At 45.9% G+C, this 27,774-nt stretch overlaps 1 protein-coding gene across 1 annotated transcript; it reads left to right on the plus strand.

Annotated features, from left to right (window-relative positions):
* Window positions 1–597: 597 nt before the first annotated feature.
* On the plus strand, window positions 598–27,774 carry LOC122554112 (guanine nucleotide-binding protein G(I)/G(S)/G(O) subunit gamma-5-like). Its single transcript, XM_043698612.2, has 3 exons — window positions 598–776; window positions 25,437–25,588; window positions 27,440–27,774. The coding sequence occupies exons 1-2, from the start codon at window positions 696–698 to the stop codon at window positions 25,560–25,562; spliced, it is 207 nt and encodes a 68-aa protein (XP_043554547.1). The 5' UTR covers window positions 598–695; the 3' UTR covers window positions 25,563–25,588; window positions 27,440–27,774.

Consider the following 27,774-nt stretch of genomic DNA (forward strand, 5'->3'; position numbering starts at 1 on the left):
CTGTGTACCCTCTCTGTGTACCCACTCTCTCTGTGTGCTCTCTCTGTGTACCCACTCTATCTGTGTGCCCACTCTTGTGTGTGCCCACTCTCTCTGTGTACCCACTCTCTCTGTGTGCCCTCTCTGTGTACACTTTCTGTGTGCCCTCTCTGTGTGCCCACTCTCTCTCTGTACCCACTCTCTGTGTGCCCACTCTCTCTCTCTCTGTACCCACTCTCTCTGTGTACCCACACTCTCTCTCTCTGTGTACCCACTCTCTCTGTGTACCCACTCTCTCTGTGTACCCAGTCTCTCTCTGTGTATCCACTCTCTCTGTGTACCCACTCTCTCTGTGTACCCAGTCTCTCTCTGTGTATCCACTCTCTCTGTGTACCCAGTCTCTCTCTGTGTACCCGCTCTCTCTGTGTACCCAGTCTCTCTCTGTGTACCCACTCTCTCTCTGTGTACCCACTCTCTCTCTGTGTACCCACTCTCTCTCTCTGTGTACCCAGTCTGTTCTCTATGTTCTCGCTGCTGCTCCTGGTGTAGACGGTGCGGGGCGCAGCTGTGACATTGATGTTATAGACACACAGACAGACAGAAGAGAGAGAGAGAAACCGGAACAAGGCTGAGCCTCGGTGGAAGCTGCTCTCCACTCCCTGTGCTAGCTACCGCACTCGCTTTCGGCCCGAGCTGGTTGGCAGCGAGAGGCAGGAATGTCAGCTACAGCGAACCTGGGCACCACCAGGAAGATGGTCCAGCAACTGCGCTCCGAGCTGGCCATTAACAGGCTGAAGGTGAGAGAGAGGGAGAGAGCCCAGGGTCAGGGCAGGGCGTGGGGCTGACTCTCCAAACGCCATTCCTGGAGTATTCCCCGGCCCCGGGAGAAAGCAGGAAATGGGAGATTTTGAATGGGGTGGGGAATAGAGGAGACCAAGTGTGGTTTCACAATTCATCCCTGAATCCTGCTCCTTCCCTCCCTCCTCACCCCAGGGTCCAACAGCTGTCTGTCTTCCCCCGATGAAGGGTTCCTGCCTGAAACGTCGATTTTCCTGCTCCTGGGATGCTGCCTGACCTGCTGTGCTTTTCCAGCACCACTCTAATCTAGACTCTGATTTCCAGCATCTGCAGTCCTCACTTTCGCCTATCTAACCCCCCCCCCTTCAGACATTGCCCCATTCCTGTTGGGAATGACTGCTTCATTCATGTCTGATTCCCATCTGAAAGGGATAATCCCCAGGGTGAGCCAATCCCTGTGAGTGAGTGTGAGAGTCAGGAGGCTGTCTGTCTGTGTGTGTGTGTGAGAGAGAGAGTCTGGTGTGTGTGTATGTATGAGAGAGTGTGTGTGTCTGTGTGTTAGAGAAGAACTTTGTTTTTCACATTCATTTAACCTCAGTTTGTTATCTCTACTCGAAAGCCAGGTAAGAATTTAATGATTTTTTTCAATGAGGCCTATCCTCATCTCTTCATTTGAAATCCAGAGGTGTTCCACTCCCACTGGGAATTGAAGTTTATTCTCTATTTTTGGTGAGCTGCTTTGTCACATTTTTAGAAACAGCTCTTACGTGTCTTTCTTGGTCTGTGTAAATGACTTTCTGGGGTGTCTCTCATTCCAACATGCATCACCTCTTTTTGGCCCCACTGTCAAAGAGTTCAGTGCTCATTTCTTCTGTCATTTTTCATGCGAGGTTCACACTGTGTTTGAGAGGAATTTGGGCAGTTCCAGGTTTGAAGATTATACAAAAGCGCCTCTTTGCATTTTCTCTCGCCAAGCTGTGTCTCAGTTTATAAATAGAATATTCAGACACCAGGGAACAAAATAATCTTTTCTCCTCCCCTCCACCCCGTTCCTTTTCTTTGAAGGGAGATAGAAATTGGCTTTAAGAGCTTCCTTGAGCTGAGCAGTGCCCAAGGCTTTGTAAACTTCCTTGTCAGGGCTATGAGGAAGCGAATTTTGAATCATCTGGAAATAAATAATGTTATGGCATTTTAAATTGCAGATTAGATCAAATATTGAGTTAAACCTCAATGCAGGAAACGAAATTTGCTTGTTAGGAGCTATCACTAAATTCAACTGACTGCTGCTCGAAAGCTCCTTGTTTCTGTCAGATTCAGCAATTTTTCATTTGTTATTCTGTTCACTTTGTTTGTTTCTGAAATTGACACACTTGCTGTTAAGGCCTGAGCGTGAATATTGCCTCACAGACAGCCTGCAGGAATCTTACTGACTTGGATTGTGTAAAACATATGTTCTGTGGAAGTTCTTGTGAAACAGTGGTACTTTTTGTTATTTTAATTGTTTCTGGGTGCCTGTGTAATTCCTAAGTTTTGTAAACAGTTCCCATTGTCTATAGTTTAAATAGTATAGCGTGACTGTGCTCTCGCATATCAGGATCAGCAACATATCACAAACTCATTTTGTATCTGTGTTTCTGCCTCAATTAAAGTTATGTGTTTCACAAGTTGGGAGAGTAAACTGAAATTCCCGTGTTGCAGGGTGCACTAAATTGCAACTCTTATTCTACAATGGGCGGCACGGTGGCTCAGTGGTTGGCACTGCTGTCTCACAGCACCAGGGTCCCAGGTTCAATCCCAGCCTCTGGTGACTGTCTGTGTGGAGTTTGCACATTCTCCCCGTGTCTGAATGGGTTTCCTCCGGGTGCTCCTGTTTCCTCCCATCGTCCAAAGATGTGCAGGTTAGGGTGGATTGGCCATGCTAAACTGCCCGTAGTGTAGGTGCATTATTCAGAGGGAGAATGGGTCTGGGTGGGTTACTCTTCAGAGGGTCGGTGTGGACTTGTTGGGCCAAAGGGCCTGTTTCCACACTGTTGGGAATCTAATCTAATATGGTCTGCATCCCATTGCCAACACAGCACACTCTCCCCAAGTCCTGAAACCATCAGTGTGCATATTGTGTCATCTTGGTCTGAGAAGCTTTCATTATTGATTTGGAATGTAAATTTAATTTGTAAATTGATATTATTTGAAGGTAATCCTTTTTGTCATGTTAGCTCTTGGCTTGTTCAGTATATTCAGAAACAAAATGTGGAGGTGCTGGTGTTGGACTGGGATGGAACAAGTCAGAAGTCAGGTTCACCTGATGAAGGAGCAGCGTTCCCAAAGCTTGTGATTTCAAATTAACTTGTTGGGCTATAAGCTGGTGTCATGTGACTTCTGACTTCAGAAACAAAAACAGAAATTGCTGGAAAAGCTCAGCAGGTCTGGCAGCATCTGTGAAGAGAAATCAGAGTTAATGTTTTGAGTTGAGTGACCCTTCCTCAGAACTGATTGTAGCTAGGAAAAGGATGTTTTTATGCAGAAGACAGAGTGGGGAAAGAACGTACAACATAAGGAGCAGGAGTAGGCCACCTGACCCTTTGAGCCCACTCCGCCATTCAATAAGATCATGGCTTATCTTTTTGTGGCCTCACCCACCTCTCACCTTAACCCTTAATTCCTTTACTTTTCAAAAAGATTATCTACTGAGCTTTAACAACATTCATGGGGAAGCCTCAAGTTCTCCACCTGGGTCGGGAATTCCACTGATTCACAATCCTCTGGATGAAATTCCTCAACTCAGTCCTAAATATGTCCCCTGGTTCTAGTTTCACCTGCCAGTGGAAACAATCTCTCTGCTTCTACCTTTTCAATTCCCTTCATAATTTCTTAAATTTCTATAAGATTCCCCCCCTCATTCTACTAAATCCCAATGAATATAACCTCAATCTACTCAGTCTCTCCTCACAAACCAACCCCCTCAACTCCGGAATCAACCCAGTGACCCTCCTCTGCACCCCCTCCAGTGCCAGTACATCCTTTCTCAAGTAAGGAGACCAAAACTGCACTCAGTACTCTAGGCGTGGCCTCACCAGCACCTTGTACAGCTGCAACATAATCTCTCTGCTTTTAAACTCAATCCCTTTGGCAATGAAGGACAAACTTCCATTTGCCGCATTACCTGTTGTAGCTGCAGACCAACCTTCTGTGATTCATGCACAAGGACACCCAGGTCCCTCTGCATGCTGCAACGTTTTACCATTCAAATAATAATCCTTTTTACTGTTATTCCTACTAAAATAGGTGACTTCACATTTATTAATATTGTATTCCATTTACCAGACTTTTGCCCACTCACTTAAACTGTCTATGTCCCTTTGGAAAGTTTCACAGTCCTCTGCACACTTTGCTGTATGATGGGGTAAAGGGGTATGGAGTAAACAATAAGTGGAGATAGAGCCGAAGGAGAGAGAAGAACAGTTGGATAGACAAAGGAGTGAATAAAGATCAGCCTGGGAGAATGAATGGTTGCTAATGGGGACTGCTAGTGACTAACAATGAGTTGTGTGTAATAGCAGACTGTGAGATAACAAGGCCTGGTGTGTGGGGGTTGGGGTAAGAAAATGGAAGAAGGCATATCCAGGGCCTGTACTTTTTAGAACCATGCTTCGTGTGATTAAATCCACAATAAAGCTCAAAAAAGCTGAGACCATAAGGAATAGGAACAGGAGTACGCAATCCGGCCCCTCGAGCCTGCTCCAATATTTGACAGGATTGTGGCTGATCCAACATTCCTCATTTCCAGCCTTTTTCCTGTAATCCTTAGTTCCCAGACTGTTCAGGAATCTTTTAAAATGTGAGTTTGATTTTGGATTGGGTAGTGGAGGAGAAAACAAGAACTGTCATGAGGGTGGCACGGTGGCACAGTGGTTAGCACTGCTGCCTCACAGCGCCTGAGACCCGGGTTCAATTCCCGCCTCAGGCGACTGTGTGGAGTTTGCACATTCTCCCCGTGTCTGCGTGGGTTTCCTCCGGGTGCTCCAGTTTCCTCCCACAGTCACAAAGATGTGCAAGTCAGGTGAATTGGCCATGCTAAATTGCCCATAACGTTAGGTAAGGGGTAAATGTAGGGGTATGGGTGGGTTATGCTTCGGCGGGTCAGTGTGGACTTGTTGGGCCGAAGGGCCTGTTTCCACACTGTAATGTAATCTAATCTAATCTAAAAACGTCACAAGGTGTCTGTGGAAGAATTGGGGGCAAGGTGGGTGAAAGGACATTGTCATCATTGCAAAGTGCAGTGGTTCAGTTTAGCTGTATTTTGAGAAGATTAATAAAGGTGGAGAAGGGGATGAGCTCCAAACTGTAAGGGCCAAGTTGGTCAAAGGTTCCCCACCCGCAATGGGCTGCGAGGAGATGGGAATTCTGAGAAAGACAGAGTTGGTAGACTTGATATGAGGGGTGGAGGAAGTGGTAAATGAGGAGACAGTGACGTAGTGGTAATGTCACCAATAATCCAAATACCAGGCAAAGATTCTGGAGAAGTGGGTTCAAATCCTATCAGGAAAGATAGTGAAATTTGAAATAGATGAAACTCTGGAATAAAAAGCTGTCTCAGGGTGACCATGTCATTGTTGTCAGTTGTTGGTAAAACCCATGGAATTCTCTATTGTCCTTCATGGAAGGACATCTGACAAAACCTACTCTGTCTGGCCTCCATGTGATACCAGACCCACAGCAACAACTCAGTGCTCTCTTGAGGGTGGGCAGTAAATGCTGTACCAAACGTACATCTGCGGTCAGCAAGGTTTTGGAAAGAATTTTGAGGGATAGGATTTATGACTATTTGGAAAAGCATAGTGTGATTAAAGGCAGTCAGCATGGCTTTGTGAGTGGCAGGTCATGCCTCACTAATCTTATTGAGTTCTTTGAGGAGGTGACAAGACAGGTCGATGAAGATCAAGCAGTGGATGTGGTGTATATGGACTTGATTCCTGATGAAGGGCTTTTGCCCGAAACGTCGATTTTCTTGCTCCTTGGATGCTGTCTGAACTGCTGTGTTTTTCCAGCACCACTCTAATCCTGTATATGGACTTCAGCAAGGCATTTAATAGGTTCCCTGTGGTAGACTCATTCATAAAGTCAGGAGGTATGGGATACAGGGAGATTTGGCTATCTGGATTCGGAATTGGTTGGCTGACAGAAGACAGAGAGTAGTTGTAGATGGAACGTATTCTGCCTGGAGGACAGTGGTGAGTGAGGTCCCGCAGGGCTTTGTTCTTGGGTCTCTGCTGTTTGTAGTTTTTATAAATGACTTGGATGGGTTGAGGGATGGGTTAGTAAATTTGCTGATGACACAAAGGTTGGGGTGCCGTTGATAGTATCAAGGGCTATTGCAGGATGCAGTGCAACACAGACAGGATGCAGAGCTGGGCTGAGAAATGGCAGATGGAGTTCAACCTGGATAAATGCGAAGTGATGCATTTTGGAAGGTGGAACTTGAATGCTGAATATAGGATTAAAGACAGGATTCTTGGCAGTGTGGAGGAACAGAGGGATCTTGGTGTTCAAGTGCATACATCCCTCAAAGTTGCCACCCAAGTGGATAGGGTTATTAAGAAAGCAGATGGTGTTTTGACTTTCAATTACAGGGGGATCGAGTTTAAGAACCGTGAGATTTTGCTGCAACTCTACAAGTCCCTGGTGAGACCACACTTGGAATATTGTGTCCAGTTCTGGTTGCCCTACTATAGGAAAAATATAGAGGCTTTGGAGAGGGTGCAAAGAAGGTTTACCAGGATGCTGCCTGGACTAGAGGGCTTGTCTTACAAAGGGAGTTTGACTAAACTCAGACTTTCCTCTCTGGAGGGAAGGAGGAAAAGAGGTGACCTGATTGAGGTGTACAAGGCAATGAGAGGAATGGATAGAGTCGATAGCCAGAGACTTTTCCCCAGGGCAGGATTGACTGGCATGACGGGTCATAGTTTGAAGATATTAGGAGGAAAGTATAAAGGAGACGTCAGAGGAAGTTCTTTACGCAGAGTTGTGAATGCATGGAATGCGTTGCCAGCTGTGGTAGTGGAAGCAGAGTCATTGGGGACATTTAAGTGACTGCTGGACATGCACATGGAGAGCAGTGAATTTAGGGGCGTGTAGGTTAGGTTATTTTTAGATTAGGAATAATCCTCAGCACAACATCATGGGCCGAAGGGCCTGTTCTGTGCTGTATTTTTCTATGTTCAAAAGTTTACAAACTAGTTTTCTGTTTGGTGCTTTATTGTTTTGGGTTTGCTGTCATGTATTCGTGCTCCAACTTACAGAACACTGAGAGGCCTGGAAAAAAGTGGACACGGGGATGATGTTTCCACTAGTAGGAGAGACTAGGACCCGAGAGCACAGCCTCTGAGTGAAGGGGGTGACCCTTTGGAACTGAGATGAGGAGGAATTTCTTCAGCCAGAGGATGGGGAGTCTGTAGAAGTCATTGCCGCAGTGGGCTGTGGAGGCCAAGTCATTGAATGTTTTCAGACAAAGCTAGTTATGTTCTTGATTAGTATACAATACAATCCAACACAGGAACATGCCCTTCAGTCCACCAAGTCTGCGCCTGATTGTTATTTAGATCTTTACTTATTGACCATACAAGCTTTCTCCCATCCATGTGTCTGTCAAAGATATCTCTTAAACATTGCTAATGTGCCCGCTATCACCACCTCCACTGGCAGTCTGTTCCATGCACCCACCACCCTCCAGGTGCAAGATTTTTCCTGCATTTCTCCCCAAAACATTCCTCCTCTCACCTTGAACCTGTGCCCTTTTGTAGTTGGCCTTTCCACCCTGGGAAAAAGCCTCTGACTATCCACCCTATCTATGCCTCTCATAATTTTGTCGGTCTCTATCTCAGCCTCCATCTTTCCAGTGAAAACAATCAGAGTTTATCCAACCTCCTCGTTACTAAAATTCTCCAGTCAAAACAACATTCTGGTAAACCCTCTGTGCGCCCTCTCCAAAACATCTACATCCTTCTGGTAGTATGGCGACCAGAACAGGATCAGTATTCCAAATGTGGCCTAACTAAAGTTTTCTACAGCTGTAACCCATGGGCCTGTACGTCTAGATCCCTCTGTATGTCAATGCTCCTAAGGGTTCTACCGTTTATTGTGTTAAAAATCACACAACAGCAGGTTATAGTCCAACAGGTTTAATTGGAAGCACACTAGCTTTCGGAGGGACGCTCCTTCATCAGGTGATTGTCGCTCCGAAAGCTAGTGTGCTTCCAATTAAATGTGTTGGACTATAACCTGGTGTTGTGTGATTTTTAACTTTGTACACCCCAGTCCAACACTGGCATCTCCGAATCATGACCATTTATTGTGTAAGCCACATCTGAATTTGATCTTGCAAATGCATCATCTTGCATTAGTCCAGATTAAACTCCCTCTGCCATTTTTCTGGCAAAATCAGTAATATATCTATATCCCACTGTATCCTTTGACAATCCTCCTCACTATCTGCAAATCTGCCAGTTTCAGTGTCATCTGCAAACTTACTAATCAGAGCACCTACGTTATCCTGCAGATTAGTAAGGGGATCAAGGGTGATGGGAGAAGGCAGGAGAATGGGACTGAGAAAGATATCAGCCATGATCAAATGGCAGAACACACTTGATGGGCTGAATGGCCTTATTCTGTTCCTATATCTATATCTCGGAGGTAGCTTTAATTTCAATTTAAACGGGTAGAGGGAGCTTGGCTCTGTATGCACTCTGCGCTGTCCCTATCCTGGGAGTTTTTCATTTGACGGGGACAGTGTAGTGGTAGTTTTACTTTCTGTTTAAAATGGTAGAGGGAGTTTTAACTTTTGGTTTAAAGAGCAGAGCGTGGGTGTCCATGCAGGGAACCGAGAACTCAGACAACACCATCGTCTACGTTGTGTCTTTAATGAACTAATCCCCCACCCCCAGAACAAATTCTGAGAGACAAAGAGAGAGAACAAGGACTTGAGGAAAGCGATTAGTTTAAAGTAGGAGATGGAGCGATTTGAAGAGGAAATGGCAGATGTTAGGCTCAAACAGCTGAAGGCATGACCCTTCATTAATATCGAGGAGAAGAGCAGAGAGGTCTTGGTGTAATGAGACTGAATATGACAGGAAGGGGCGAGGCCAGGTAGGGATTCGATAACAAACATGAGAATGCTCAAATGGAGGAAATGTGCAACTGAGGGACGATGTAGGTCAGTGAGCACAGGGGAGAAAGGGCTTTGGCCATGTTAGCCATGATGTGGAGGTGCTGGTGTTGGACTGGGGGTGGACAAGGTTAGATGTCACATGATACCAGGTTATAGTCCGATGACCTGCCCTTTGTACACCATCTGCATTTCTGTCCAGGAACTGGCAGAGAGTAAACTGACTATCACCACCTCTATAAAAACCAGCTGATCTCGTCCCTTGTTCCGCCTTGCTCCTTCCGAAACCCGGAATTTGAAATCACAAGCTTTCAGAGCGCCACCCCTTCATCAATTCACCTGTCGAAGGAGCAGCCCTCTGAAAGCTTGTGATTTCAAATAAACCTGTTGGACTGTAACCTGGTCATAGATTCCCTACAGTGTGGAAACAGGCCCTTCGGCTCAACAAGTCCACACTGACGCTCCGAAGAGTAACCCACCCAGACCCATTCCCCTACCCTATTACTCTACATTTCTCCTGACTAATCTACCTAGCCTGCACATCGCTGAACACTATGGGCAATTTCCCATGGCCAGTTCCCCTGACCTGCACATCTTTGGACTGTGGGAGGAAACCCACGCAGACACGGGGAAAATGTACAAATTCCACACAGACAGTTACCCGATGCTGGAATCGAACCCTGGTCCCTGGCGCTGTGAGGCAGCAGTGTAACCACTTGGTCACTGTGCTTGCCCTTGGTGCCATGTGACTTCTAACCTTGGGCATGTTAGGTCGCGGCAGGAGTATTTTGGCTGATGCCCATTTCACAGAGGGTAGAATATGGCAGAGTGTGTTAGAATGGTCAAACTGGGAGGTAGAAAAGGCACAATTCCGGGTTTCAGAAGGAGCAAGGCGGAACAAGGGACGAGATCAGCTGGTTTTTATAGAGGTGGTGATAGTCAGTTTTGGTGAGGTAGGACATCTGGTCGGTTTACTCTCTGCCAGTTCCTGGACAGAAATGCAGTTGGCGTATAAAGGGCAGGGTGGGTGATGCTGTCGGAAATGAATGACTTCACTCGCAGCAAGCTGGAATTGTAAAAGTGTCGCCTGCCCCAGGATTGGTCAGGTAGCTTTCTGATTTGCAGGCAGTGCAGGAGTGGCAGGAGTTGGTGGGACTGTGTTGAGTCCTCACCAACTTCCATGTGGATTTTGTGTCTTTGGATGACATTTGGATGATATTAGCGGCTGTCAGTCAAGATGAGAAGGTGTTGCAGGTGATTTTTTGATAATTAAATGCAGTAATTGTCAGGTGCAGCAAGCTCCACCAAGTTATTACAATATGGAATAAACCTGACAGCACCCAACTAGGCCATGAACTGGTATGGGTTTTAATGGTCTGATAATACTGAGGTGATATAACACACTTCTCTCAGTTCATCACCAAGGGCAGCTCTCAATCCTTGCTGCATCACTGCCACCACCTGCTGCCTTGTGACTGACAGCTGCTTTCAGAAGTTACTCGAAACTGAGAGCCTTAGTAATTTAATTGAGAGCAGATGTAGGCCATTCGGTCCTTCACACTGCCCAGCCATTCAGTCTGATCTCAGTGCAATATTCCCACTTTCTCTCCTTACCTGTTCATGCCTTTAAAATCTGAAAGTTTATCTATCTTCAACACATTCAGTGACTTGTGTGATAGAGACTTCCACAGGTTCATTAACCTTTGAATGAAGAAATGGTTTCTTGGTCTGAAATGGTCTACTCCATAACCTGAGACTGTGTCCCTGAACCTAGATTCCTCTGGCAGGGAAAACATCCTTCCTCTATCTAGACTGTCCATCCTGCTAGAATTTAGTTTATTTCCATCTTCTTCTAATGTAAACTGGCTATTTGAATCCCTTACAGATAAAATAATTTGCTTAAAAAATTTTGGAAGCAGCATAAGCTATGATGACAGTAAAACTGCTAATTGTCTTCCAAAGAACATCAATTGAAATAATGTTCAATTGGCAACTTTGACCTGTGTAATGTGATTAAGCTGATGCCTTCTGTTCCACTCTCACCTCCAGCTTTATGATTAAGCATGATGTTAATATTGTCTATAGCTTTTCTATGAAGTCTCATTTAAGAAGATATAGATGATAGTATAAAGTTTCTAAAGTTCTCTCTGGATTCCCGATCTGGCCTCCTTCAATGTTCTAATTTCCCATCTCAATTCTCATTATGCTTGGGGTAGGACTTGGCAAAGGAGAAAGTGAGGACTGCAGACGTTGGAGATCTGAGTCAAAAAGTGTGGTGCTGGAAAAGCACAGCCGGTCAGGCAGCATCCGAGGAGCAGGAGAGTCGATGTTTCAAGCTCTTACTGATGAAGAGCTTATGTTCGAAACGTCAACCCTCCTGCTCCTCGGATGCTGCCTGACCGGCTGTGCTTTTCCAGCACCACACTTTTTGACCCCCCCCCCCCCCCAAGACTTAGAGTCATACAGCATAGAAACAGACTATTGGTCCAATCAGTCCATGCCGAACATAATCCCAAACTACACTAGTCCTACCTGTCTGCTCCAGGCCCATATCCCTTCAAATCTTTCCTATTCTGGTACTTATCCAAATGTCTTTTAAACGTTGTAATTATACCCATATTCACCACTTCCTCAGGAAGTTCATTCCACATCTGAACCACACATGTGTAACAAAACAAATTTGCACTATATGTCTTTTTTTAAATGTGTTACTGGATCTTTCCATCTTGGAATCGTTATGACACAGACAAGAAAACTTGAAATCATAACCATTTGTACGACAGGAGAAAGGTGTGCTGATTGGTTAGTGTGAGAGACAGCTTGCCCATAAATCAACACATTCTTTTCCTGTTTTGTAAACCGTTGTAAACTTTTTAAACTTGGATTTTTGTACTTAAGAGTCATAGTGTTGTACAGCACGAAACAGACCATTTGGTCCAACTCATCCATGCCAACTAGAAATCCTAAATTAATCTAGTCCTATTTGGCACGTATCCCTCTAAACCCTGATGAAGGGCTCTGGCCTGAAATGTCAATTTTTCCTGCTTCTCGGATGCTGCCTGACCTGCTGTGCTTTTCCAGCACCACACTCCCAACTCTGATCTCCAGCATCTGCAGTTCCTACTGTCTCCCTCCTACTGCTGATGAGTGTGAAATAAAACATTCAAATTAGGCAGCATTCAACTTCTGGACTGCAAAGGGACTGTTTTTTTAATTTTGTAACTCTTTCTTCAGCTGTTCCCGATTTCCCTTTTCCTTCCTCAAATAATCGTCATACTTTTGATCCCCAATCTAATTTGCATTATTTTCTTTGGTCTATTGGAACTATGTTACTTTCCTCCCTCTCCCTGCCCATTGGTTTGGAGGGCAAATTATCGCTATTTCCACTAGCCTATGACTTTTATTTAATTTTGCTGAAATGTGCAGCTCACACCATGATCGGAAATAAAGGAACAGGAATAGGCCATTCGGTCCATCGAGTCTGCCCTACTATTCGGTCAAACACCTCAATATCATTTGCCCAGATTTTCTTTGGAACCCAATATGCCACTGGATTCGGAAGTCTATCCACCTTTACTGTACGTGTATCAACTTTACTTTTCTACTCCCTCTGGGGTAACAAATTCCTAAGATTCACAATTCTTGAAGTCAAACCTTTTCCCCTATCTCGGCCCTAAATGACACCCCCTTTAAACAGTATCCTGTGGATCTAAACTCCCATCCCCACCAAGCAAGGGAAACATTGTCTGCCTCTACCCTGACTAACTCTTTAAGTATTTTGTAAGATTTCAATGAGATCACCTCTCACTCTGAGAAACTCTGGTGAGTACAGGCTCACTTTGTCTTATCATGCTTCACGGGTCAGTCCTGTCATCCTGGGAGCAAATCTGGTGAACCTTTGCTGTGCTCTCTCTGTGGCAATAATGTGCTTCCTGAAATAAGGAGATCAAAACTGTACAGAGTACTCCAGCTCTGGTCTAACCAAGTTCCGATACAATTGAAGCAAGCTTTCATTCCTCCTCTACTCAAATCCTTTTGTGATAAAGGCAAACGTTCTATTAGCTTGCTACACCTACATAAAGTCATAGAGACGTTCAGCACAGAATCAGACTCTTCAGTCCAACTCAGTCATACTGACCAGATATCCTAAATTAATCTAGCCCCATTTTCCAGCACTTGGCCCATATCCCTCTAAACCCTTCCTATTCATATACCCATCCAGATACCTTTTAAATGTTGCAATTGTACCAGCCTGCATCACTTCCTCTGGCAACTCATTCTATACACGTACCACCCTCTGCGTGAAAAGGTCGCCCCTTAGGTCCCTTTTATATCTTTCCTCTCTCTCCCTAAACCTATGCCCTCTAGTTCTGGACTCCCCCACCCCAGGGAAAAGATCTTGTCTATTTATCCTACCCATGCCCCTCATGATTTTATAAATCTCTATAAGGTGATCTCTAGCCTCCGGTGCTCCAGGGAAAACAGCCCCAGCCTGTTCAGCCTCTCCCTGTAGCTCAAATCCTCCAATCCTGGCAACATCTTTGTAATTTTTTTCTGATCCCTTTCAAGTTTCGCAACACATTTTTGATAGGAGGGAGACCAGAATTGCACGCAATATTCCAACAGTGGCCTAACCAATGCCCTGTACAACTGCAACATGACCTCCCAACTCCTGTACTCAATACAGTGGCCAACAAAGTGTTAGCCTTCAGTGAATTATAGACCAGGAAACCTACCTTTTATGAGAAGAAGTGCAGGAAATCCCTAAGGCTCTTTGTACAAAACAGTCCAACCCACGACCACGTCCATCTGGAAGGACAAGGGCAGCAGGTTCATGGGAACATCACCGTCTCTAAATTTCCCTCCAAGCCATTCACCATCTTCACTTGGAAATATATTGCGTCCCTTCATTGTTGCTGGGTCAAAATCCTGGAATTCTCTCCCTAAGGGCACTGTGGGTGTCCCTACAACAAAAGATCTGCAGCAGTTCCAGAAGGCAGCTCACCACCACTTTATCCAGAGTTTTTGTAAATGGTTGACAAAGGCTGGCTCAGCCACTGATGCCCACAACCCAAGAGTGAATAAAATACACTCAGGCCCCTTTGCACACTTACATTTTTTTCTACTCTCTATCCATTTAAGAAGTACATTGCACATCTGGTCGTCTTACCAAATTGGACAACCTCTAATTTTACCTCTAATTGAATTCGTTTCCTACTAAAACCTGTAGCTGATCCAGTACAGCTACGTAAGAATGACATCACTGGTGCTGAAGCCCTATCGTTCTGTACTTGTCTGGTTTGTTTTAAACGGAGGCATCATCTGACCTTTCGAACAGATATGGCTTATACTTCTCCCTCAAACAACGCTCAAAACAAATGATCAGGGCTTTTGTGATGCAGTGGTAGTGTCCCTGATTCTGAGCCAGGAAACACAGCTTCAAGTCCCACTTGCTTCAGATGTGCATAATAATATCCCTAAACAGGTTAATTAAAAACAAAGTAAATGATCTAATCCATTTGTTTGTAGGACTTTATTGCATGTAAATTGGCAGTGAAAATGGTGATTTGTAATTGGGTACTACTCAGTTTGCTGAATTTCTGCTAGAATTCAATTGTATCTTACACAAGCGAAACAGCCATTTAACCCAAATATCTGTGCCTGTCTCATGCTCTACACAGACATTAGTCCCATCTTTCCATGTCGTTTCTCATAATAATAATTTCACTATCATGTGTTAATCATGTGTCACAATACTGTTTCTGTTACGAGGTTACTGTGTCCTTGAGTTTTTTTTTCAGAGAAGGGGTAATTGGCCACGCTCCAAGATGGAATGGTTCATGAGGGCTTTCTGTTTACCCTAACAGATAATACCTCCAGCTTAAGACTTAAATGTCTTATATAAAAGCAAAATCAAAGGGGAGCGGCCAGCTAGCTACGCAGCTAGCCTTCATTTGAGGTTAGGGATTTTCTCAGTTCAGAACTTTAGTTCAGTTACAGCAGGGGATGTGCGAAACCTGTTGGACTTCTCTCTCTCCTTGCAAACTGTAAGCCTTTGTTTGATTTTACCTTTTGTGTTAAAAGGTACGTGTATTTGGATGGTTGCAAGTATTTCCAGAGCAGCATCATTATGTTGGGTTTGGATAGGATTAGTTATCCGATATTCTGTTTTCTGTTCTTTGTGTTTCCTCCCATAATTTTGTAAATAAATTCTGTTTGTTTAAAACTCGGCAGTTGACCCAGCTAATTTACACCAGAATATCCATAACTAGCTAAGCAAATAGCAAAGTTACGGTCTGCGCTAACTGCTTAAAAACGTTTTGAGGAGTCTGGCCTAATGCAACACACATGCTTCCTCCGAAATGCATCAATGCTTTTTGGTCTGGAAGGATATTCTTGCGTTGGAGACTGTCCTGCAAAGATTCACTAAATTACTCTGGGTATAGGGAAATGGGCAGTAGGTCTCCCATAATGAGAAGTTCAGTAAACTGGACAGATATTCTCTAGGGTTTAGATGATTGAGAGGTGATCTCGTCAAAATAAGTCAGATTCTGAAGGGGTTTCACAGGGTCGATGCTGAGAGATTATTTCTGCTGGTTAAGGTACTGACAACACTGGGGCAGAATCCCAGAATAAGGGCCGATCATTTAGGACAGATATGAGAAATATTTTCACTCAAAGAGGAGTGGATTTTTTGAAATTCTTTCCACCAGAGGATTGTAGATAGTCTGTCTCTGAATATATTTAAGGCTGCAATAGATTTTATTTTGTTTTGGTGACCTGGGGAATCAAAAGGAGACAAAGAGCGAGTGGGAAAGCAGAGTTGAAACTCGAGATCAACCATGGTCATAGTGAATAACTGAGCAGGCTCCATGAGGTATGAGTGTCATGTGGTCAGCATTGAGAAGGTGGAATGGGCCAATGTAGTATGAGCTGAGTCAGAAGGGTCTTTCACATGAAGTTGTTTCAGAATATTCCTGTAAAAAGCAAAGATGGACCATTCAAATCCAGGACGCTCTACATGCCTAAGGAAATGTTGGATAAAGTGACAGAGAAAAAGGTGTTTTTATGACAAGCAAACGTTTAGGATACAGTAGGAAGAAAAACATAGGCAGAATCTGAATGCGGCAGGAAACTAAAAAAATAATTTTACAAGAAGGAAAGGGAGAACTAATTTAAAAGTTGGAGTGTACCATAATATTTTTATGGGTTACTAACATATTTCACAGAGAGATCAGGGAATCTTCAGCTGGTAACAGTGTGAGTGCCAAAGAGCGCGAGTGGGGTTGAAGATGAGGGAGTGGAGATATCAGATAGAACAAAGACAAAGCAGCTGGATAGGAGTTAACTTCACTTAAATGATGCAGTACCAGGTCCATGTGGATTGAATCCTTGGTTGCTAAGGGCTAGGGGGTTGGAAATAACAGTACTTCTTGAATAAATTTCTCCTTGTGTCAGTCCTAAATGGCCTTTCCTGTATTCTTAATGTTCCTTAAATGCTGTGCTAAGGGACTCATTGCACAGCTCTTTAGAGTTGGTGCAAGCAGCTGGCCTGAGGAGGTGGTCCCATCACCTTCCAAATTCGACAATGAGGAGGAGTATTTGGTGTGACTTGGCGTGAATCACAGCCTGTACTCACCCTATAATTGGGAGCAGGTCTTTGTCCTCTCTGATCCTTTCAAATCTTCCCCTACACTCCCGCCTCTCCCAGTGACTCAGAAAATGCCGACTCTGGCACAGGCACTGCTGGCGTTTACCTCTCTCTCTCTGTTTGCAGATATAAAATGATTCTTTTGTTCTTATGCTGGATCTTTAATGACTAATTCCTATGAGCCGCTCTTCAGTGTCTTGGGTGGTAAGTCAGAACTACTTAAGAATGAAGATAGAATAGAATCCTTACAGTGCAGAAAGAGGCCACTCAGCCCATTGGGTCTGCACCAACACACCAAAAAGCATCCCACTCTAACCTGGAGCATTGACCATGTCTAATCCACCTAACCTGCACATCCCTGGACACTACAGGGAAATTTAGCATGCGCAATCTGCTCATAGAACATAGAACATAGAAGAATACAGCGCAGTACAGGCCCTTTGGCCCTCGATGTTGCGCCGATCCAAACCCACCTAACCTATACTAACCCACTATCCTCCATATACCTATCCAATGCCCGCTTAAATGCCCATAAAGAGGGAGAGTTCACCACTGCTACTGGCAGGGCATTCCATGAACTCACGACTCGCTGAGTGAAGAACCTACCCCTAACTTCAGTCCTATATCTACCCCCCCTTAATTTAAAGCTATGCCCCCTTGTAATACCCGACTCCATACGCGGGAAAAGGTTCACGCTGTCAACCCTATCTAACCCCCTAATCATCTTGTACACCTCAATCAAGTCACCCCTAAACCTTCTTTTCTCTAATGAAAACAGCCCCAAGTGTCTCAGTCTTTCCTCATACGATCTTCCTTCCATACCAGGCAACATCCTGGTAAACCTCCTCTGTACCCGTTCCAGTGCCTCCACATCCTTCCTATAGTATGGCGACCAAAACTGCACACAATATTCCAGATGCGGCCGCACCAGAGTCTTATACAACTGCATCATGACCTCAGGACTCTGGAACTCAATTCCTCTACCAATAAAAGCCAGTACGCCATATGCCTTCCTCACCGCACTATTTACCTGGGTGGCAACTTTCAGAGATCTGTGTATATGGACACCAAGATCCCTCTGCTCATCCACACTACCAAGTATCCGACCATTAGCCCAGTACCCCATCTTTTTGTTATTCTTCCCAAAGTGAATCACCTCACACTTAGCTACATTGAAGTCCATTTGCCACCTTTCTGCCCAGCTCTGCAGCTTCTCTATATTCTGCTGTAACCTGCCACATCCTTCCTCACTGTCAACAACTCCTCCGACTTTCGTATCATCCGCAAACTTGCTCACCCAACCTTCTAACCCCTCTTCCAGGTCATTTATAAAAATGACAAACAGCAATGGTCCCAAAACAGATCCTTGCGGAACACCGCTAGTGACGGCACTCCATGAAGAAACTTTGCCATCAACTACTACCTCTGTCTTCTTCCATCCAGCCAATTCCTAATCCAAACCTCCAACTCACCCTCAATGCCATATCTCTGTATTTTCTGCAGTAGCCTACCATGGGGAACCTTATCAAACGCCTTACTAAAATCCATATATATCACATCTACCGCTTTCCCCTCATCAACCTCCTTCGTCACCTTTTCAAAGAATTCAATAAGGTTTGTGAGGCACCTCCTGCCCTTCACAAAACCATGCTGACTATCCTTGATCACATTATTCCTATCCAGATGTGCATAAATCCTATCCCTTACAATTCTCTTTAAGACTTTGCCCACAACAGAAGTGAGACTCACCGGCCTATAGTTACTAGGGTTATCCCTACTCCCCTTTTTGAACAAGGGAACCACATTTGCTATCCTCCAGTCTTCTGGCACTACTCCTGTAGACAAAGAGGACATAAAAATCAAGGCCAATGGTTCTGCAATCTCCTCCCTTGCTTCCCAGAGAATCCTAGGATAAATGCCATCAGGCCCAGGGGACTTATCTATTTTCACCTTTTCCAGGATTTCCAACACCTCTTCTCTACATACCTCAAAGCCATCCATTCTACTTATTTGTGGCTCAGTATTCACATCGACGACAATGCCCTGTTCCTGAGTAAATACTGAAGAAAAGTATTCATTCAGTGTCTCCCCAATCTCTTCCGCCTCCACACGCAACTTCCCACTACTATCCTTGACTGGACCTATTCCTACCCTAGTCATTCTTTTATTCCTCATCTTGGCTTGGCAACAATATATGTATTAGATGAAATTGAGGACTTGCAGATGCTGGAGATTAGTGTCGAGAGTGTGGTGCTGGAAAAGCACAACAGGTGAGGCAGTATCCAAGGAGGAGGAGAATCAGTATTTCAGGCAAAAGCCCTTCACCAGCAAAGAGGCTGGGAGCCTCAGGGGTGGAGAGATAAATGGAAGGGGGTTGGGGCTAGGAGAGTGCGATAGGTGGATGGAGTTGGAGTTAAAGGTGATAGGTCGGAGGGTGGAGCAGATAGGTGGAAAGAAAGATTGACAGGTGGGATAGGTCATGAGGGCAGTGCTGAGCTGGAAGGTTGGAACTGGAGTAAGGTGGGGGGAGGGAAAATGAGGAAACTGGTGAAATCCATGGGATCGGAGGGTCCTGAGGCATTAAATGATGCATGCTTCCTCCAGGTGTTGGGTGGTGACGGAGTGGTGATGGAGGAGGCCCAGGACCTGCATGTCCTCAGCAGAGTGGGAGGGGGAGTTGAAGTGTTCGGCCAAGGGGTGTGGAGTTGGTTAGTGTGGGTGTCCCAGAGATGTTCCCTGAAGTGCTCTGTGAGTAGTTCTTCAGTCTAGAGGAGACCACATTGAGAGCACCGGATATAGTAAATGACATGTGTGGAAGTGCAGGTGAAACTTTGATGGATGTAGAAGGCTCCTTTGGGGCCTTGGATGGTGGTGAGAGAGGAGGTGTGGGCAATTCCTGCGGTGGCAGGGAAGGTGCCAGGAGGGGAGGATACGTTGTTGCGGGGGGGGGGGGGGGAGCGTGGACCTTACGAGATAGTCGCAGAGGGAACGGTCTTTCCAGAAAGCAGATAGGGGTAGGGGGGGAATATATCCCCGCTGGTGGGGTCCATTGTAGGAATTGTGGGAGGATGATATGATGTATATGGAGGTTGATGGAGTGGAAGATGAGGCCCAAGGATGTTCTGCCCTTGTTACAGTTGGAGGGGTGGGATTCGAGGACGGAGGTGCGGGAAGTGAATGTGATGCGTTGGAGGGCATCTTCAACGACATGGGAGGGGAAATTGCGGTCTTTAAAGAAGGAGGCCATCTGTTCTGTGGTGGAACTGGTCCTCCTGGGAGCAGATGCGGTGGAAGCGGAGGAATTGGGAATACGGGATGGCATTTTTGCAAGAGGCAGGGTGAGAGGAGGTGTAATCTAGGTTGCTGTGGGAGTCAGTGGGTTTGTAAAAACTGTCAGTGTTGATGGAGATGGTGTGGTCCAGGAAGGGGAGGGAGGTGTCAGAGATGGCCCAGGTAAATTTAAGATCGGGGTGGAATGTGTTGGTAATGTTGATGAACTGTTCGACCTCCTTGGGGGAGCACGAGGTGGCACCGATGCAGTCATCAATGTAGCGGAGGAAGAGGTGGGGAGTGGTGCCGGTGTAATTAGGGAGATGGACTGTTCTACGTAACCGAAAAAGAGACAGGCATAGCTGGGGCCCATGCAGGTGCCCATGGGCTACCTCTTTCGTCTGGAGGAAGTGGGAGGATTCAAATGAGAAATTGTTGAGGGTGAATTGTTGAGAAAGTGGTGCTGAAAAAGCACAGCAGGTCAGGCAGCATCCGAGGAGCGGGAAAATCGATTGCCTTGGGACCTTCCGTCCCCAGGGCATCTATGTAGATTTCACCAGTTTCCTCACTTCCCCTCCCCCCACCTTACCCCAGTTCCAACCCTCCAGCTCAGCACGTCCTCATGATCTGTCCATCTTCCTTCCCACCGATCCACTCCACCCTCCTCTCTGACCTATCACCTTTAGCCCCACCTCCATCCACCTATTGCACTCTCAGCTACCTTCCGCCCATTGTCACCCCCCTCCCATTTATCTCACCACCCCGAGGCTCCCAGCCTCATTCCTGATGAAGGGCCTTTGCCCGAAACATTGATTTTTCTGCTTCTCGGATGCTGCCTGATCTGCTGTGCTTTTCCAGCATCACACTCTCAGCAATACATGTATTACCTCATCAATAAACCTGTCTCCCCAAAGTCATTCAACTTGGAAATGATAGTGTGGTCTCAATCTATCGGTAGAATGAATTAACTCTCCAGTTGCCACTTTGTTCTTATAGTTTAGATCCTTGGATGCTGCCTGACCTGCTGTGTTTTTCCAGCACCACTCTGATCTAAACTCTGGTTTCCAGCATCTGCAGTCCTCACTTTTACCTACTTTGTTCTTATAGCATACCTGTCAGGAGAGTGTGGTTATTTCAATTGTCATAGTACCATAAGATGCAGGAGCAGAATGAGGCCATTGGGCCCATTTCATCCTGGTGGTAAAAACAATGACTGCAGATGCTGGAAACCAGATTCTGGATCAGTGGTGCTGGAAGAGCACAGCAATTCAGGCAGCATCCGAGGTCAGGCAAAATCGACGTTTCGGGCAAAAGCCCTTCAGCAGGAATAAAGGCAGAGAGCCTGAAGCGTGGAGAGATAAGCTAGAGGAGGGTGGGGGTGGGGAGAGAGTGGCATAGAGTACAATAGGTCAGTGGGGAAGGAGATGAAGGTGATAGGTCAGGGAGGAGAAGGTGGAGTGGATAGGTGGAAAAGGAGCTGGGCAGGTCGGACAAGTCCGGACAGGTCAGGGGATCGGGTTTCTGGAAGTTAGATGCTAGGATGAGGTGGGGGAAGAGGAAATGAGGAAACTGTTGAAATCCACATTGATGCCCTGGGGTTGAAGTGTTCCGAGGCGGAAGATGAGGCGTTCTTCCTCCAGGCGTCTGGTGGTGAGGGAGCGGCGGTGGAGGAGGCCCAGCACCTCCATATCCTCGGCAGAGTGGGAGGGGGAGTTGAAATGTTGAGCCACTGGGCGATGTGGTTGATTGGTGCGGGTGTCTCGGAGATGTTCCCTAAAGCGCTCTGCTAGGAGGCGTCCAGTCTCCCCAATGTAGAGGAGACCGCATTGGGAGCAACGGATACAATAGATGATATTAGTGGATGTGCAGGTAAAACTTTGATGGATGTGGAAAGCTCCTTTGGGGCTTTGGATAGAGGTGAGGGAGGAGGTGTGGGCGCAGGTTTTACAGTTCCTGCGGTGGCAGGGGAAAGTGCCAGGATGGGAGGGTGGGTCGTAGGGGGGCGTGGACCTGACCAGGTAGTCACGGAGGGAACGGTCTTTGCGGAAGGCGGAGAGGGGTGGGGAGGGAAATATATCCCTGGTGGTGGGGTCTGTTTGGAGGTGGCGGAAATGTCGGCGGATGATTTGGTTTATGCAAAGGTTGGTAGGGTGGAAGGTGAGCACCAGGGGCGTTCTGTCCTTGTTGCGGTTGGAGGGGTTGGGTCTGAGGGCGGAGGTGCGGGATGTGGACGAGATGCGCTGGAGGGCATCTTTAACCACATGGGAAGGGAAATTGTGGTATCTCAAGAAGGAGGCCATCTGGTGTGTTCTATGGTGGAACCGCTCCTCCTGGGAGCAGATACGGCGGAGGCGGAGGAATTGGGAATACGGGATGGCATTTTTGCAAGAGGTAGGGTGGGAAGAGGTGTAATCCAGGTAGCTGTGGGAGTCGGTGGGTTTGTAGAAGATGTCAGTGTCAAGTCGGTCGTCACTGATGGAGATGGAGAGGTCCAGGAAGGGGAGGGAGGTGTCAGAGATGGTCCAGGTAAATTTAAGGTCAGGGTGGAATGTGTTGGTGAAGTTGATGAATTGCTCAACCTCCTCGCGGGAGCGCGAGGTGGCGCCAATGCAGTCATCAATGTAGCGGAGGAAGAGGTGGGGAGTGGTGCCGGTGTAATTACGGAAGATCAACTGCTCTACGTAGCCAACAAAGAGACAGGCATAGCTGGGGCCCATTTCATCCTGGCTGGTACGTTTCTCAACCCCATTCTCCTGCCTCTTTCCTACAACCCTTTTACTGACCATGAACCTATCTGGCTCAGTTGTACACATACTCAATGACTTGGCCTCCACAGCCCTCTGCAGTAATTAACTCCACAGATTCCCCACCCTCAGAATTCCTGTGCCTGTAGTGTCTCGAGGGCTCTTATCGAGGGAACAACCTTCGAACACAATTACTTGCAAACTCCTCCAATCTTCAAAATGACTGGGAAAGCAAGATCATTAGCCCAAATCTTTGGGATTGTGCCCAGTACTGGTGCTGAACTGTGATTTGATTGATTTAATTTGATTTGCTTTATTGTCACATGTACCTGAGTACAGTGAAAAGCTGTGTTTGTGAGCAGCACAGGCAGATCATAGTAAGCAAGGACATGCAGTTCCTGGAGTGAGAAAAAACGTGGACAGAGTGAGATGTCCAGGTTACACCACAAAGGGCATGTGCCCGTTAAGATCAGCATTATTGAAGCTAGAGAGTCCATTCATCAGTTTAATAAAGACTGGGGAAAAAGCTGTCCCTGAACCTGCTGGTGCGTGTGTTCAATCTTCCGTATCTTCTGCCTGATGGCCGAGGTTGTAGGAGAGAGTTACTGGGGTGGGAGAGGTCTTTGATGTTGGCAGTCTTTTCACAGCACCAAGAAGTGTAAATGGAGTCCATGGATGGGAGGTTGGCTTCCGTGATGCTCTGGGCTGTGCGCACAATCTTCTGTAGTTTCTTACGGTCCTGGGCAGAGCAGTTCCTGCATCAGGCTGTTACACACCTGGTCAGTGTGCTCTCTGCAGTGCACCTTTAACAGTTAGTGAAGGTCCTTATAGACATGGCAAATTTCCTGAGCTGTCTGGGGAAGAAGACACATTGTTGTGCCTTCTTGACTATCACATCTACATGGGAAGACCAGGACAGGACATCGGTTAGTGTCACTCCTGGGAACTTGACGCTGTCTACTCTCTCAACCTCAGTTCCATTTCTTTCTGGAGTCGATGCTCAGTTCATTAGTTTTACCGATGTTGAAAAAGAGATTGTTCTAATTGCGCCAAATCATCAAGCCCCCTGTCTTCCTGCTGTATTCTGCCTTGTCATTGTTAGATATCTGCCCCATCACGGTGGTGTCATGATCAAACTTGTAGATGATGTTCGTTTGGAATTTGGCAACATAGTCATGGATTTACAGGGAGTATAGCAGGGGGCTGAGGACACATCCTTGGGGGGTCTTCAGTGTTGAGTGTTATCGTGGAGGATGTGCTGTTGTCTCCTCACTGATTGCGGTCTGGAAGCTGAGGATCCAGTTACAGAGGGCAGACCCAGGACTAAGGTCTTGGAGTTTTGAGATCAGTCTGGAGGGGATGATGCTTTTGAAGGCGGAGCTATAGTCGATGAACAGGACTGGGCAGTAGTCACTAAGGCACGTTGTATGTGATTTCTTCTTGAAGCAGGTGGGGACTCCGGCTTGTAGGTGGGAGAGGTTGAAGATGCCGGTGAATATCTCCGCCAGTTGGTCAGCTCCGGATCTGAGTGCTCAGTCGGGAACACTGTCCGGGCCCATCACTTTCCTTGGGTTGACTCCCAGGAAAACCGATCTGACGTCTGCAGCGGTGACCGAGGGAATAGGTGTGCCCGGAGCTGGCAGGGGCAGGTGGCACCATGCCAATGGCATTCTGCTCAAACCGAGCACCGAGAGCATTGAGTGTGTCAGGGAGGGATGTGCCTGTGTCTGCTATCTGGCTCTGCTTCATGTTGTATCCTGTAATGCTGTTTAGGCCGTGCCACAGGCAGCTGGAGTCTGTCTGGTTGGTTTGGGTCTCTAACTTGGTCTGGTCCTGCCTCCTGATGGCTTTGTGCAAATCATCTCTGGATTTCCTGTATGTGTGTGGGTCATCCGATTTGGTCTGGTCTTCAGTAGGGAGTGGATTTCCTGGTTCATCGAACATTTCCAGTTGGGGAGCAACTTGGATTGACTTGTTTGGCACACTGTCAGGGTTATGTCAGATAGAGAGAGTGATTAAGACTGGACCGTATAGATGTGCATGGACCAAATGGCCTGTACCTTTACTGTCCATGCTGTATAATGGACTAGCTGCTTTTACCCGGTTTTCCAAGTCCCTGTATAAACTAGTGTTCTTTCTCTTATTGGAGGGAGTTTCACTGTTTCTCCTCACTATGGTTTACAGTGATGTGTCACAGTGACGGTCCGCAGGCTTTGTTTGTCGTGGGACACCCCTTCCTCTCTCCAAGCTTCAGTCTTCAGTCTTCTCTAGTGGAAGAGAAATGGGTTTACAGTTAATGAATTGCAAGTGTTACACAGGAAGCATATTTTCACAATGTGAAAGTAATCTGGCTCACATGCTATGTTCTCTCTCTCACACACTGTCTCTCGAATGTCATGTTGCTTTCCCAGAAGCTAATGCAAGTGGTTTACTCAGAAACGTGAGCACATTTTCAGCTCCTCAACACTCCCCGAGATCTCAATTCTGATACTATAAAACCCTCAAGGAGGGGGCATTTTGTTGAAAATAATTACAAGTGGGTATCCCTGCCAATCTTTGTGGCAGTATCATCCTGATGTTCTCTGAGACTAATGTATTTTCCCTCTTTTGCCAGACAGGTCATGAAACCGTCTCCTGCTCCTGGGTAGTATAATTTTACTTGGTGCATTGAAAGGTTCACATGCCTCAAAGACAAGTTTGACCAGAATATTAATCATGAAACTGATTACCAGCAGCAGAGTTGAGTCTAACATGGAATGGACTGTAAATTTAACTCCTGTATCTTCTCTCCACCTCCTCCAACCCCTCTCTCTTGTATTCCCCCCAAAACGCACAGGTATCTCAAGCAGCTGCAGATCTGAAGCAGTTCTGTCTGCAGAATGCCCAGCAGGATCCATTATTGACGGGAATACATCCAAACACCAATCCTTTCCGGCCAGCCAAACCCTGTTTGCTGTTGTAGCTAGAATGGGATTCTACCTTCTTTTGGTAAGTATTCTTCAAAACTGGCGATATACAATTGTAATTGGTATTTTAAAACTTATGTTTTTACTTTGTTCATGGGCTGAGGGTGTCACGAGCTAGGCCAGCTTTCCTGACCCATTCCAAATTGCTCAGAGGAATTTACCGATGCCTGTGAAATCATTACCATTTGTCAGGAAAGTTCCATCTGGAAGCTAAGTACCAGCGTGGTCTGCTGTACAAAATAACAAAGAAGGAGAATTACAGCACAGGAACAGGCCCTCCAAGCCTGTGCCGATTCTCATGCCCTCACTAAACTAAAAAACAAACCTCCTGCCCTTATTCAGTTGATATCCCTCTATTCCCTCCCTATTCATGTACCATCTAGTGTCTCTTAACTGTTACCAACGTGCTGCTTTCCCCACCACCCCTTCTGGCAATGCGTTCCAGGCTCCTACCATGCTCTGCGTGAAAAACTTCCCTCGCACATCTCCCTTAAACTTGCCCCCTCTCCCCTTAAACTTGCCCCCTCTCCCCTTAAACTTACGCCCTCTTGTAATTGAAACTTCAATCCTGGGAAAAAGCCTCTCACTATCCAACCCATCTCTGCCTCATCATTGTGTAGACCTCTATCAGGTTTCCTGTACTGTGTACTGTTCTTTCTGTAAAGCTGTTCACTTCATTATCCTTATTATCTAAATCTTGTAACTAAAGAAGCTGTGCCTGGGTACTTTTGTATCTAAGTTGATGCTGTAATTGGCAAAGTATAAAACTTTCACTGTTCTGACTTTATGATTCTGGATTAGTGGTGCTGGAAGAGCATAGCAGTTCAGGTAGCAACTGAGGAGCAGTAAAATTGACGTTTCGGGCAAAATCCTTTCATCAGGAATACCCTTCATCAGACCCCACCTCTCCAACCGTAACAAGGACAGAACGCCCCTGGTGCTCACCTTCCACCCTACCAACCTTCGCATATCATGCACCACCTGACTGAGTATATAAGACTATAAAGGCTGTTCTATTCTAATGTCCTTTAGGGTAGGAAAGATTAGATTAGATTAGATTACTTACTGTGTGGAAACAGGCCCTTCGGCCCAACAAATCCACACCGACCCTCCGAAGAGCAACTCACCCAGACCAGATATGGGCCAAATACTGGCAAATGGGACTAGATTAATTTAGGATACCTGGTCAGCATGGATGGGTTTGACCGAAGGGTCTGTTTCTGTGCTGTACATCTCTATGACTCTATTCTTTATCTCAGAGTTATTTAAATGAATGAATTTCAGTTCTCTAGCTGTCGTGCTAGGATTTGACTCCTGTCTGTAAATCGCATGTTTGTAACATCTCATCTCTAGAAACACAGACATTAGTAACAAGAATAGGCCACTTAGGAAGGGGTGGTGAAAGTGGGATAATGGTCCAAATGTGCCAATATTTATAGAAAGGTGGGGGACTTTATATTTCCACAGTTAGACATAAATATAATTTATGCTGCCAACGATAAAATAAGTTACAGGAATTAAAACAAAATACAGCAGATATTGGAAATCTGAAATAAAACCAAAATGTGCTAGAGAAACTGTGGGTCTGGCAGCATCTGTGGGGAGAAAGCAGAGTTAATGCTTCCAGTCTAATATGATTCTTTGGTTAGCTCAGTTAGCTGGACGGCTGGTCTGTGATGCTAACAGTGTGGGTTCAATTTCTCCGCCAGCCAAAGTTAGCATCGTCTCAACATCTCCCCTTGTCTAAGCTGGGGTGGCCCTTGGGTTAAACCATCACCAGTTTGCTCTTTCTCTTTCTCTGTATCTCTCTCTCTCTTGCAGATCCTACGTGCTGTAAAGTAATTGTTTGCCCTTGATTTCCCTTTTTTTGCAGGTTTCTGGGTCATATATGGGAAATTCACCCTTTGGTGCATGTTCTGAAAACAATGAAGATGTTTACACTAATCTTGATTCTCAGTGGCCTTTGAACCATTGGATGAGCCATGTTGGAGCTGTTTTTAAAATCCTCTTGAAATCTGTGCCAACTTTCCTTACTTTCACTTTTGTAAATTGCCTGTTCTTTGATACTGATCTCCACCGACCTCATTGAAGCGATGAGGTGCTGTACGTGCAGTTTTAGTTGTTGCTTCTGCAAAGTCCTGTTTCTAGAGAGATTTGTACCTGTTCACTGTTTAGAGGAACATTTCAATAAAGATCTGAAATGATTGA

The sequence above is a fragment of the Chiloscyllium plagiosum genome, unplaced genomic scaffold (assembly GCF_037043375.1).
Source record: "Chiloscyllium plagiosum isolate Xiang-an unplaced genomic scaffold, Cpla_swu_hap1 HiC_scaffold_9, whole genome shotgun sequence".
NCBI classification, from domain to species: Eukaryota; Metazoa; Chordata; class Chondrichthyes; order Orectolobiformes; family Hemiscylliidae; genus Chiloscyllium; species Chiloscyllium plagiosum.